General features: G+C 40.7%; 1 protein-coding gene across 1 annotated transcript in view; it reads left to right on the top strand.

Annotated features, from left to right (window-relative positions):
• Positions 1-15286, top strand: part of SLC9A9 (solute carrier family 9, subfamily A (NHE9, cation proton antiporter 9), member 9) — a 1074946-nt gene that overhangs the window by 262488 nt on the left and 797172 nt on the right. The window contains exon 4 of the mRNA XM_006895119.1: positions 11908-12023. Coding sequence (XP_006895181.1) covers positions 11908-12023 — 116 coding nt within the window. The remainder of the gene's footprint in view (positions 1-11907; positions 12024-15286) is intronic.

The raw sequence follows: 15286 nt of genomic DNA, 5'->3' as shown, positions 1-15286 counted from the left end.
TAATCACACACACACACACACACACACACACACACACACACACACACACACATCCTTGTGCTCATAATCGGAGGTTTGGTTCTGCATGCTAACCTTTGACTTCACAACATCCATACCTAAATCAAGAAACTTTTGTTTTATTTCTCTGGACCAGTATTCCTATACTGTACCAGTATTCTTATAAGAAATGTATAATTTCTTATAGGTAGAAGGAAGGAAGAATATATCTCTTTGGAATTCAGCAGGGCTTTGCAATGACCGGTACCAGATGTGGGAGTCCAGCGTGATCTCTATCTCCTCCTCAGTGTCAGAGGAGGTCCATATGGAGCTGTAGATCAAAAGAGTAATGGCAGTTTACTACATTTTACAGTTCAGTAAATCGGACATTCTTGCTCTCTTTCATGCATACCCTTTCTCCTCTTCTGCAAACTTCCTGTGATCAAGTCAATTCTTTCTCCATAGGACACAATAGAATGGCTCCATAGACATTTCAGGGTTATAATTCTTTTTTAAAAAATTACTCTTATTTATTTAAAAGTTTGAATACATTATTTTCTCACAAAAGATCCTTCCCATTTCCTTCACCCTACTCACCCATTGAATTGTGCAAACGTATGATTAACACCCTACCCTCCCATCGTCACCCCTCTATTTCCACTCTCCCACCCTCCTGGTAATCCTCATACTCATTCTATAATAATGGTTTTATACAGTATTGTCCTTGTGGGACTGAGTTATTTCACTCAGCATACTGCTCTCCAGTCCCTCCCAAGTTAGGTAGTGGTTTACCAAATCATTGCTCCTGTGTGCTGCGTTGTATTCCATCGTATGAATGTACCACAACTTCTCAACCCATTTGTTTGTGGTTGGACATCTGGGCTGTTTCCATGTCCTTGCAAATGGTGAATAACACTGCTATAAACATTGATGTACAAGTCTCCATTTGAGCCTCAGTTCACATTTTCTTGGGATATATTCCAAGCAGTGGAATAACTGGGTCATGTGGGATTTCTATGTTCAGCTTTTTGAGGAAGCGCCAAACTGACTTCCAGTGTGGTTGTGCCATTGTACAACCCCACCAACAATGTAAAAGAGTTCCTATCTCACCACATCCTCTCCAACATTTATTGCTTGCTGTCCTGTTAAACTTTGCCACTGCTGCTGGAGTATAATTCTTCATGTAAGAAGACTATCTCACATTTTTCCCCAGGAGAAGCTGGTGGGTTTGAATTGTCAGTCTTTAGGTTAGCAAGCCAGCACTTAACCCACTACACCAGCAGGGCTCTTTTTCTTTTACAAAGAGCCCTAAATTGGAGCTTAGAGGTAGGAATCTTCACACGGTCATTCATCCATCCACAAATCAAGTCTCCAAGTAGTGGATTTTATGCACTTTATTTCAGGGATGAATTACCCAATACCAAGGCACAGGCTGACTTACTTATGCTTACTTACTAATCCACAGTGAACAATTACATCAGGTATCATTTTATCTTTGCTATAACCAAACTTAGTGAAATGGTTCACTTTTTATTGTTATGTTGCTATGTGCTTTGAGTTGCCTGCAACTCACAGTAAATAAAAACAATTCAGCCCTTATACTAGGGAGCTCTGATGGCCTCATGGTGAGGACCTGCACTGCAATCCCAAAAGCATGTGGTTCAAATCCACCAGCTGCCTGTGGTAGAAGGATGCACAATCTTCTCCTGTGTGATTCACTGTCTCTGAAAACCTGCTGGAGGATCAGCATTGGGTTAATTGCAACTCAAAGGCAAACATACCTGGGTTACAGAAAACTTATGGAAACTATGCTTAGTGGTTAATCTGTTCTTATTTATCTGAATGTGAATTTGTGTTAATTGCATTTCAGCCAAGCTCTACCTGTCAATTCAATAAGGATTCTTTTGGAGAGTTTGCTATCAGACACAAATGGCTGAGCTATGTGTTCAGTTAACCGTGTGCTTGGTCAGAGCCTCGCTACTTAGAACGAGTCCGGCTTCTGTACTCCCTGTAGCAGGTTGGAAATTCAGAACCTCAAGAACCACTTGTACATCCGAATCTTCACTTTAGCAGGACTCCCCAGGGCATTGGTCTGTGTGGAGTCTGAGAGGCAGTGATTTAGAATGCTGCTTTTCCACCTTGCCTGCAGATTGGAATCGTGGTAAAGCTTATATGTTCTGCTGCCTGGCTTCTAGCACTAGAGATTTGAATCAGCATGGTCTGGAGTAGAAATGAGGCTTCTTGAGTTGTGGGGTCACTCATGTGAGTCTAACATGTAGCAAACTTTGAAATGCTCTCGATTGGTTTATATGGTTAAGTTTCAAGGATACCAACCTGCGGTCAGTCTACTGACAACACTCATGCTTTCCCTAGAACGCTGTGTGAATTTGTCCTTGCTTTGAAGTGATGGGACTATTTCTGTTTATAACAGTGCACATGCAAACAAATTCCTGTTTGCAGCAACAGTTTTAAATCACCGACAAAGCTTTGAGCCCTTTCTTGTACTAAGATAATGGTAAATAAGAACTGCATGAACTTGGTCAGCCCTGCTTACAAATTCAACATAAATTTAAAAACACTTAGGAAGAGATAGTATTTGTAATCTAGGAACTGCCGGGTTCACAGCAATACCTAGGGGTAGAAATCTCTCAAGCGAACTCTCTTTCACTGTCTACACTCCACGTTGTTTTGAGGGCCTACATGATACCTTTCTGGGGTGACTCCTGATCTCCTCCTTCTTATATCACAATGCATGTCAGACCACATCTGTATTTCTAAAGAGATTCACCTCCAACAACCTCTCTCCCCAGACCCTGATTCTCCCTCCCTCCTCTGCACCCAATCTCACTTCATTTTTGTCTTACTAAACTGGCCATTTTTCACTTAGTAGTGTGTGGTGTGTGCTACTTTTCTTCATCTTGAGCTCCGAGCTCCTAGAGGACACAGCCAATTCATCTTTGTAGTCCTGGACACCTAGTGGGGCTATGTGGTGCATACAGCAGTGGTGGAAACAGAGGAGAGAAGGCAGGAAGACCCAAATATGTTTCATAGCTTCCAATGAGCTAGGTAGGATGAGTAGGGGAAGGGCCTGGATGGAATGGAGGTAACTTGGTGTACTTGGATGTACAAGGAAGCAGAGATTATAGCCTGTGAGCACTGAGCAGTTTTCTGGCAGAGGCATAGGGGTGAGCAGGGAGAGCTGAGGAGCTGGGATTGCTGAGTTCTTTACTTACTAAACCTACTGCCATCCAGTCAATACCAATTCATGGCAACCTCGGGAAATCAGGCTTCTAAGTCTGGGGGAGCCTGTCCATCCTTGTCCTGTGAAGAGCTTTTACCCCACAGACCTTTGGGATAGCAACCCAACATGCAAATCCCACCGGGGCTTCTTCAGAATTCTTCAGGGGCCCATAGGTTGGTGCGACTTGTGCTCTGTCTCTGCAAGGGAAGTCGTCATTCAAGATGAATGGTGCATTTCATGAACTTAACTTCTTCCTGACTTCTTTCAGCTTTTTTTGGTGTGCCTCTGACAAGATAAAGAGGAAGAACAGTGGGACTCTGTGCTAGATGCAGGTTCTGCAAGTGACGGCCTTACGCATCCGAAATGGTCAGCACCCTCCCAGGTAGGGAGTGAGCAGACACGTACTCAGGATGCTCGGTTAGTCCTCACCTGCAGACTTCATCTTTCTAGGTAGATCTTTACTTCTCACAGACGTGTCAATATTTTCAATTTAGGCACACTTATGTATTTGTACTTGGTCTTTATGTCACATATTCCCCAAGAACCTTGAAGGCTTTCTCAGAGGGAGATTTTATTCTCTGTAGACAACAGCATATTCAGTAGATGTACAGTATTCAGGGAAACCTCCAAGATGGCATAAAGATGTCAAGACCACAAGCAGGAATTAGAGAATATGGGGGACCCTTATTTCACGAGTCTTCCATATCCCAGGACCTGGAATCACAGACATGATTAAAGAGCAACGCATTTCTTCATAACCATCTGCATCATGTTCCATTCTCAATAAAACTTCTTTCCAACCAAAAGAGTGGAGGCCAGGGATAGCAATTACTCCACCGGTGCCTACATTTTGGTGACAACATCTACAAAGAAAGTTTTTGAGAAGTCAAATGTCCTAGATCAAATTTCTCAACCTCAACACATGCACTTATACTCTTTATTATAATTATGTTTGGTTTTTTTTTTTTCCAATTTCCCTCCTTCCTACTACTGGAACTTAATTTCTTGTTCAGTCTTCTGTTTTTATTTAGGGACAAGAACACTGCATGTGACCATTTCCATGCTCTGATGACTGTCCCCTTTCAGCAATTTCAGAGAAAACAAGATAAGAAGCCTCTATCATCATAGTTCCTTCACCAAGATATCTGTTAAAGAATTTGGATAGGGGCATAGCTGTCACCGAAATAAAACTTAGTAGGGCTTCAGGTGGCCCACAATTTTTACCAATCAGCTCCCTGGACACCCGATTTATTCCTGCACTCTCTTCTTCCTATCATTGTGTTGTTGTTATGTGCTCTTTAGTCACCTATGACTCATATTAACACTATGTACAACAGTTCGGAAGCCTGCCCTGTGCTGAGCCAGTCTCACTGACTCAGACACACTTACTTCCATTGCCCTAGTTACTGTATCAAGCCATCTCACCTGAGGTCTTCTCCTGCACTTTCTCTGAACTCTTCTGAGCGTGACGTCCTTCTCCAAGGAATAGTCCTTCCTGGCCACGTGCCCAAAGTGGGACAGAGCTTCAAAGTCTTAGCCTCCGAGAAGAAACTTGGTTTCACCCTCTTCAAGACAGACCTATTTGTTTGCTTGGGATCCATGGTATGTTCCGAGCACGTCAGCTGCTGCTAGTTTCTTATGCTGTGACCAGTGTCTCTTAAGTTTAGTGGTAATGTTTCCCGAGCAAAGGTGATGTGGTCTGTAGAACTGGTGTGTAGACAGGTTTTTCCCTTGGCCGGAGGGCGGATCCCGTGCAGTCCTTGGGTACCTGGGAAGTGGGTGGAGGGTTTCAAGGTGCCTTGGCTATCCCGCTTCTCCACCTGTCAAGATCTCTTTCTTTCCCCCCTCTGCACAAAACACTTGATCGTAATAATGCGAAACCTATACTTGGACCAAGAGGCAGTCATCAGAACAGAGCAAGGAAACACTGCATGGTTCAAAATTTTCAACCTGTATGCAGAACAGATTATCCAGGAGGCTGGGCTCTATGAGGAGAAGAGTGGTGTCAGGATTGGTGGAAGATTCATCAACAATCTGCATTATGCAGATGACACAACCCTGCTTGCTGAAACTGAGGAGGACCTGAAATGCTTGCTGCAGAGGGTCAAGGACTGCAACCTCCAATATGGATTGACGCTCAAATGTCAAGAAGACAAAGATTCTCACCACTGGACCAATTGGCAGCCTCAGGATGGATGGTAAAGAGATTGAGATTGTTCGCAGCTTTAGTTTGCTTGGCTCCACAGTCAACATTCTTGGCACCAGGAGCCAGGAAATCAAAAGATGTATTGCCATGGGAAAGTCTGCTGTTAGGGACCTCTCCAAAGTATTGAAGAGCAATGGTGTCACTCTGGAGACTAAGGTGAGTCTGATACAGGACATGGTCTTTGCAATCACTTGCTATGTATCAGAGAGTTGGACAATGATAAGGAGGATAGAAGGAGAATTGATGCCTTTGAGCTTTGGTGTTGGAGAAGAGTATTGAGGGTACCATGGACTGCTCGGAAAACAAACAGATTCATCCTGGAAAGGGTTAAACTGGGATGCTCCATGGATGCAAGGATTCTAAGACTCTGTCTAACATATTTTGGACATGTTGTAAGGACATCGTGCTTGGGAGGGTGGAGGGAAGTGCAGGAGGAGAAGCCCCTCTATAATGTGGATTGATTCAGTGACTGGGGTAATTGGGATGGGTGTGTCAGAGACAGTGCAATTGGCACAGACAGAGCAGAGTTTAGGGTTGTTGTACATAGGGTTGCTGTGAGTCGCAAGTGACTCAACAGTACATAACAACAACAACACCACCAACAATTCACATTGGGAACCCCAGTGCATCACACAGGGCAGGAAGCTTAGACACCATCTTCCTTCCCCCTCAGGAACCCCCATTCTCAAAGGATCTCATTGGGTTTGTTAACAACAGACCTTCTTCCTAGTACCCTTCTAATGAAGCAGAAGGAAAAAAGTGTGGGGGAAGGCATGGGGTGAGTTGTCCTTAGGTGCTGTCAAGTATGGCTCATGGTGACCCTAAGATGTTAGATATGAAACCTACCCTACCCTGTGCCATCTTCATCATTTCATTATCTCTGCCTCACTAGAAATCATTGTTGCAGTCACTGTGTCAATGCTTCTTGCTGACGATCTTCCCTTCCTTCACTGATCCTCCAGTTTTCTGAATCTGATGTTTTGCTGCAATGACTGACCTCTCCAAATGGGAAAGACAGAGCTACACCATGCTTCGCTCTAAGAAACATGCTGGCTGCACTGTTTCCCAAAATGCTTTTGTTTGTTCTTTTGCAAGTCTGTGGAAATTTAGTGCCTTCTCCAGTATCATAACTCAAAGGAATTGACTCTTCCTTGGTTGCCTTTATTTACTGTACAACTTTCAGATGCATCGCAAATAATTAAAATGACCATAGTTTGGATAAGGTACACCTTCGTCTTTTTTTAAAAAAAAAAATTATATTAGTTTATTTACAAAATTTGAATATATTGTTTACCGGAACAGACACTTCCATTTCCCTTACCCCCCACTGATCAAATTGTACAATGTTCAGTGCCCCCATCCCTGCACATCCTCATCCTTCCACATCCACCCTCTGCTCCCCACCCCCTTGGATCCTTATACTCATTCTACAATAATGGTTTTATACAATATTTGTCCTTGGGGGACTGAGTCACCTCACTCAGCATAATGCTCTCCAGTCCCTCCCAAGATAGGTAATAATTTACAAAATTATTGCTCCTGTGTCCTGTATAGTATTCCATTGTGTGAATGTCTATAATTTTTCAATCCTTTCAATTTGTGGTTGGACATCTGGGCTGTTTCTATTTTCTTGTGATGATGAATAATGCTGCTATGCACATTGGTGTACAAGTCTCCATTTTCTCGGGGTATGTTCTAAGCAGTGGAATAGCTGGGTCATATAAAATTTCTATGTTCAGCTTTTTGAGGAAGCACCAGACTGTCTTCCAGAATGGTTATACCATTTTACAATTCCACCAACAATGTATGAGAGTTCCTTTCTCGCCACATCCTCTCCAACATTTATTACATGCTGCCCTGTTAAACTTTGCCATTGTTACTGGAGTGAGATAGTACCTCATTGTGGTTTTAATTTGCATCTCTCTTAGTGCCAGTGTTTTGGGAGCATTTCTTCACGTGTCTGTTTGCCATCTGAATATCTTCCTCTGCAAAAATTCTTTCCACGTCTTTCACCCATTTTGTAATTGGCTTCTCAGTATTTTTCTTATGGAGGCCCAGGAGTATTCTGTAGACTTTCATTATGAGACTCTAGTCTGAGACAGTATTACCAAATGTTTGTTCTTTTGTTTTCACCCTATTGGAAAAAGTTTTTGATGCACATATGGATCTAATCTTTAGAAGGTCCCATGCATCAATTATATCCTCTTCAGAGGGTGCATTTCTGGCTGTTTTGGCAGATTTTTTTATACTTTGGACTAGTGCTTGTAAACTTGATCACAGTTTGGCATCTTGGTCTTTAAACTGACTTCTTTGGAAAATAATGCTAACTAGGGCATGTAGCATTGAGGGATATGAGCCCTTCAGTTACAATGAGACTTTCATGAGATCATTGGGATCCTTGCAGCAGAAAAGACCATGTTGGGCACCAAAGTGAGAGACACATTTCAGACAGGACAGGCCTTTTACCCAAATCTCAGCAGTGGGTTGCATATGGAAGGTCATTCTCTAGATATTCAAAGAAGGTGTTTCATTTACTGGCTTATTGGTTTTTTGCACTGATGCGAATGGTGTAGTGATGCAAAAAGTTAAGCATACAACTACTGACTGAAAGATTGGTGATTGGAATACATTCAAAGGGACCCAGGAAACAGACCTATTTATCTCATTTCAAATCATTGTAGCCTCAAAAGTCTTTTGGAGCAAATTTACTGTGTACTCATGGGTTTGCAAAGGAAAAAAAAAATACTGACTTCATAGCAACTTCAGAAATAAAAAAGAAAGATTTTAAACTCCAAGGGGTGGATAAATAGGTAGCTGAGAGATCAGTATAGAAATAAAATATTGAGTCTCATTCCCTGTTATTTTAATAGGTCTTTCAAGCCAGCCTCATAGGCTCTACTGACAAAGCCTAACCTCTCCCTAACCCCACCCTCACCCTTGGGTGGCTTTGCATTCAAGTCTGCCAACATCACAGCATTTCATGCTCTGTGTGATGACATTGACTTTTGATGATTGTTTGGAGGATTGTACTGATCACTTGATCACGTGTTTATTAAGTACACAGTAACTAATTGGCTTATTCTAATTAGCAGTGATCATGATGATTGATATTAGTAATAGCAGTGACCATATTGAGCTTGTATTGGACTCAAAATTAATTTTTTATGGTTTTTTCCCAGGAAGTGATTGAATTTTATTTATTTTCAGTTTAGGGATTTATTCAGCATAAATAGGGCACATACTAAATTTTGTGGAAGGGTTCTAGTTCCCAGTGTGTATAAGTGTATTGATTTCAGAAAGAATTAAAAAATAGTATAAAGTTGGTGATGAAGAGTGTAGAATTTGGCATTTGTCTGACTGGCTTCTAGCCTTGCTCGGTCCCCAAGTGAACTGTGTGACCTTGACAAGTCATTGAACATGAGCTCCGATTTTCTCATTTGTTAAATGCTAATGATTAGTATCATGAGGCTTCAATGACTTAATGGATAACTATTTCTGGTCTGTGCGTTGCTGTACAGCGGTAACTCGTGGTTGCTGTGATGCTGAAGCCTGTGACAGTGATGTGCCAATCGTGGTAATGGGCACCCATGGTGGACAGTGTTGGCTGGAGCTTCCCGACTAAATCAAGCCTGGAAGCAGGAGCGGCATTCACTTCCGAAATGGCTTGCCTCCGGAAACTCTATGTACGAACAGTGCTCAGGCTGTTCGTTCATAGGGTCGCTATGAGTCGTCTATGACTCGACGGCATTAAACAACAACAATTTCTCCTCCTAATAGCACTAACTAACTATTCATTGTTGTTTCTCTTTACTGTCATTTAGAACTAGAAAATGTAGAACAATAAAAAGATAAAATAGTTAACATTTAATTCCACTATAAAACCATTATTGAGGCGCTTTTGTGGCGTAGTGGCAAGAAGTTTTGTTGTAATCCTGAAGGCATGTGGTTCAAGGCTCTATCTGCTGTGGGAGAAGGATGGGCAATCTCCTCCCTGCAATTCACTGTCTCTAAAAACCAGTGAGAGAGTCAGCTACGGGTTGGTCTGACTCCATCATACACAGCAACACAGCCACTATTAACATTCTGAATTGTCTGTTTCTAATATTTTATGTTCATAAATGCATATGTATGTCAATGCATTTTTAATATTTAAAAAAGTTAGAATTTCTGATTTTATAATAAACCTTCTAATTTAATTGTAATTGCCTAATATACAGTCTTATATGTCATTTTAATCATTTAATGTAAGTTAATGCTATGCACTTCTTGTCTTGCTGAAGATTTTTTAAAAAATGACTGGAACATCAAGAGGGACTTGCTGGAAATTCAAGCTTGTTTTAGAAGAAGCCATGGCACAAGAGATGTCATTGCTGGCTAATGTCAGTTGACTCTTGGCTGAAAGCTGAGAATACAAGAAATATATTGTTTTATTGACTGTACAAAGACATTTCACTTTGTAGATTATGACAAATTGTGGATAACATTGGAAAGAATAGAAATCCCAGAATACTTTATTATGTTCATATGAAATCTGTATGTAGACCAAGAAGCATTTGTGTGAACACAACAAGAGAACACTGCATGGTTTAAAATAAGGAAGGATGACAATTGGGAAAGGTGCATAAGGATAGTATCCCTTCTCCATACAATCTGTATTCTGATACATTTAATTTATACATGTTCAATTTGTATGCTGAGCAAATCATTCGGGAATATGGACTATATGAGGAAAACAGTGGCATCAGGGTTGGAGAAAGACTCCTCATCAGCTTGCATTGTGCAGGTTATACACACTTGCTTACAGAAAGGGAAGAAGATTGAAATGACTTATTACTGCAGGAGATTAAAGGCTGCAGGCTCCGATTAGGATTCTATCTCAACCTCAATAAAACTTGGATACCTAGCATAGAATGAATTTGACATATAACAGACACTCAATAGTAAATGTCTATTGAATGAACAAATAAAATTAAATGCAGTTATCCTATATATCTGTCAAGAGTCAGGACACCTGGTAGACCAACAGATTGCCCTCCTTTGATGATCGTGAATAAGTCGCTGTAAAGGAGCCCCCTTGGTTTTAAGGAATCTTAAGGAATTTTAGTGATACAGTGCATAGTGTAGTGGGCTATTAACTAATGGGTCAGCTGTTTGAATCCACCAGTTGCTCTGGGTGAGAAAGATGGAGAATCTCCTCCCTTAGAGATTTACCTCAGGATCATGATAGAGGGTCATCTTGAGTTGGAACAGAATTGACAGTAGTAGGTAGTATAGTCACAGAAATGGGGGACATGGTTAAGCCAGTACTAGATTACTAAGCGAAAGATTGCAAGTCCAGATTGACCGAGGAGTCTCTAAGAACAAAGACTTTGTGACTAATGATCATCTCTTTGAAAGACCTATAGATGACTTCTATTCTTGAAATCGATCACTTTGATAGCAAGCGGTAAACAATTGAATTCTAAAGTGATAATGTTGTGTTCTACTTCACCAATCTCTGTACTTCCTCCACTGTAATTTTTGCAAAATTAATCAGCCAGTTAAATAATGTTGTTGTTGTTGTTGTTGTTGTTGTGTACCATCAAGTAGAAACCAACCCATAGCTGACCCTCTTGGCGGGTCTTCAGAGGCAATTAATTGTACGGGCGGGGATTGTCCATTCTTCTTTGGAGCAGCTGGGTGCCTCGAATTGTGTGCCTTTGAGATTACAGCACAGTTTCTTACCACTAGGCCATAAGAGCTTCCTAATTAAATAATACATAATTTAAAAGTTATAGAATAGCAAATTAAGACTAACTCAAACATGCTGCATTCCATGGTGTGAAGATGGTAAGGTCAGAAACCTTTATATAATCTCCTTGAAAAGGAACAGATCTTCTTGCAATATCCAAATGGAACCATTTCAAAACTCATTTTCAACAGTGTTTGAAAGTGTTAGGTTCTATAACCCAAAAGTGTTCCTCTATCTGGTGTGCAAGTGTCCTGGCATTAGCAATAGTGGAGAATCATCTTTTGTTTAGTGACTGGCTGCCTGAGTGCCTGATAACCTTCTCATTATCATGACAGACTGGAAGTGACAGCCAGCAAAGCCACAGAATGAAAAGCCTTCAGTTTACAGATGACAACACAGGAGCTGTATTTGTGGGCACACTCTGTCACACTTGGAAGGCTACTTTTATGTTCTTCATATTTACCTTATGTTCAATGGAATATTCTATAAAGTGCTCTGTAACCTTTTTGCCAGGCGAATAAATGGCAATTCTTGGTGAGAGTATTTTCTTTAACAACCAAGAGTTGTAAACATAGCATGCTGTGAGGAAGCACGCCCATGAGTTGGGAATTATGATGGTAATTTTTGCATATGCTACTTATTCAAGGTACACATGATAATGTGAGCGACCAGAGCATGGGCTTGTACAGGCTTCAAGCAGCCATTTGAAGGTTTTCTTTTTTTCTTCAACAGGTTAATTATGTATGGGTTTGTGAAGGCTATGGTATATGCTGGCCAGTTGAAAAATGGAGACTTTCATTTCACCGACTGCTTATTTTTTGGTTCCCTGATGTCTGCTACAGATCCAGGTAATTATTCAAAGAATATATTTTCATTTTAAGTATCAACATTTAAATTGAATCTTTCTCTAAAGATTACCACCATACTCTTGTAATTCTTTATGCTGTTTCCACTGGAAGTTGACATTCTTGGCAATAATTAATAAATGAAGCAGGTGAGTATTCATTTTCTCAAGCAGTTCATCAGAACACAGACCCAGTCTTGGGATCTAAAAAAGGCTTTATGTTTTACTTCTCTAGCACAGCGGAGCCCTGGTGGCACTGTAAGTTAAGTGCTGGACCGGTAACCAAAAGGTCAGCAATTCAGACTCACCTGTCGGAGAACGAAAAGGCTGTTCCCGTAACGATGTGCAGCCTCAGAAATCATCGGAGGCAGTTCTCCGTTCTGTAAGGCTGCTATGAGTTGTAACTGACTACACAACAGTGCATTCTCTAGGACATGTAACTGTTTTCAGCTTTACTTCTTACCTTTACTTCATGGCTTATCTTCTTTCAGAAATAATCTGTTGTCTGAATGTAATATGATTTCTCAATCCATTACTTTGCTGATATTTGGGCTGTTTCCAATTTCTTCCTGTTGTGAATAACACCACTCTGAACATCAGTGTACAAATCTCTGCTTGTGTATCCATTCTATTTTCCTTGGGATATATTCCTAGCAGAAATACCTGGGTCATGTGGAATGTCTATGTTCAGCTTTTTGAAGAAAAGCCAAACACTATTGGTAAGAGTGCAAAATGGTGCAACCGCTGTGGAAGGTAGTATGGCACTTTCTCAAAAAGTTGGAAATAGAAATACCATTTGACCCAGCAATTCCACTACTGGGAATATACCCTAAAGAGACTATAACCGACATCCAAGTAGATACTTGAACACCCATGTTTATTGCAGCTTTGTTCACAATAGCAAGGAGTTGGAGACAACCCAGGTGCCCATCAACAAAGGAATGGATAGAGAAGCTGTGGTATATTCACACAATGGAATAGTATGCTGCATTAAAAAACAAGGAACTCATGAAATACTATACAAAATGGATGAACCTGGAGGACATTATGCTGAGTGAAATATGTCAGGCACAAAAGGACAAATAATGCATAGTGCCACTATTGTAAAGCGGGACCGACATTGGAGGAACTGGGGGGAAACTAAGAGGGGATAAATAATGCATAGTGCATTGAAACAGATGAGGGAGAGAGCTGTTTAGAAGAAATGTATGATTAGATATTATTGTCATGACAAGAGTCCAGAATGACAGCTGCATAGTGGAGTGGACTGGGGAGGATTATATAACAAGGAATATTATTTTTTTTTTTACTTTTCAAAGAGAAAAGCGAACTGGCGAGGGGGGAAAGGTGGGCAGGGAGGAAAGTGTGCAACTATGAATGAATGGAAATCCAAAGTCTCTGTAAACTTTCATTAGAATAAAAAAAACGACTCATCTTTAGGAGAGCTACAGATCTTTTAATTTTCAAGTTTGAGACTATCATTATATAGCCAGATACTAAATATAGTAAAGATACTAGTATTTCACCTTTAAACAAATTTTAAACATCTTTCTTGGTTTATCATCTGATTTATTTTGCTTATGACATGGAGGGAGAAAGACAATTTTTACAATGATTTTGCTATTTTTTTGTGGAGGGTAAAACTGGACCACAGTTTGGGGAACGCTGAGTGGAGTTTAGAGGGGCAGAGTCCCAAAATAGCATTTAAGGATTACCATCCTCATCTGGCCTCAATCTTTGCTAGAGGATTTCACCTTACACTCCTACAGCCTCAGGAAATACGGAAGTTCCTTGGCAGCCAGGAAAGGTATGCTTACTCCAGACAAAGACTTTTTAACCCATCAGTGATTTCCAATTCGTGAGCACCTTGCCTTTCCTGGGTTGTTTTTCCTTTCCTGACCCCTTTACACAAATCATTATGTTGATAAGTATCACATCCATTGTTTTCTGGACTCAAGACTGAAGCCTGAATTTGTGTCATTCTATTGAATGACTCAGCAGTCTTTATGCAAGACTGTGTCCTGTTCACGCTTTGCTCAGTTCATGACTGGTGATATCCCTGAGGTTATAAATACACAATGCAGGATATGTAATTGAAATGAAAAAGAACATCTAGCTCAGTAAATTTTTTATTTATCTGCACTGTGGCAAACAATTGGGCTGTGTGAATTAACACCCCCCACCACACACACACACACACACACACACACACACACACACACACACGCACAGACTCTTGATTTACAACTATGGAGTATCCGAGGAACCAAATCTGATGGAAACGTGCTAGGTAACCCTTGAGATTATGGATCCGTGGGAAGGGAAAATATAGAATCTCGTCATCTCTTTTAACTTCTACAATTTAGAGATGGATTCTTCGTACGTAAAAGGAGAGCTGTTTCATTCTCTCAGGTCGCACTTTCTGTGATTTCTATTTCTGTGTGATTAGCATGTTTTTTATTTGGAGGAAATGCAGGTCACTCCATCTCAGCAAATGCTGTAGACTCTAACAGAGCTGAGATGCCGAGATGCACACGTGAGTTCCTGACTTCAAGTGGAAGCTAATTGTTATAGTAAAACGTGCTGAACCCACTCGCTGCTAAATTGGTGCAGTTTAAGATGTTCAACCACCTTAATACACCTAGTTAATCTTACCTCACATTTATTCATTTATTGCTAAGTTAGTGGCACTAACTAATTAATGAAAGAGAATCTCTAGTCTCCAGACCTGACTTTTCTTGCTCCACTCTAATTCTTTTCCACCAGCTAGAACCTGCCTAGCTTTTATTACTTATTCATATTTATAGATACGTATTTAGGCTTAAATCTAATTCTTTCCTCATGCTTCAGACTTTGCTCAATTTTCAGTCTACTCTTCCTCGGGTGATTTGACTATAGTTTGATTGACTTGGTTTCTACCTTTGGTCACTGGTGAAGCTCTTTCTAATGATGGAGAAGCCGCCAGCAACACTTACCAGTAAGTGGAAAGATAAGAGTGAGCCTCCAAAGAGACAGGGTGTGTTAAATGGTAGCAGAAAGAAAGAGAAGGATTTAGAGAGTTCTAGCAACAGTCTAACAAACTGAGCTGTTAACCCAATTGCTTCGAGCCTCTGGCAGCTCGAATCCACCAGCTAAAGATGGGCAGTCTCCTTCCATTATGATTCACAGACTTGGAAACATGGAGAACTGAATCAGCAGTGAGTTTTCGAATTTTCAATAGCATAACAGTTAATATCCTACATTTTACAAATAGTTAACATCTGTCTC

Source organism: Elephantulus edwardii, unplaced genomic scaffold (genome assembly GCF_000299155.1).
Source record: "Elephantulus edwardii isolate Elephantulus edwardi_28Jun2011 unplaced genomic scaffold, EleEdw1.0 scaffold00158, whole genome shotgun sequence".
NCBI lineage: Eukaryota > Metazoa > Chordata > Mammalia > Macroscelidea > Macroscelididae > Elephantulus > Elephantulus edwardii.
This window is presented reverse-complemented; position numbering and strand designations above follow the sequence as displayed.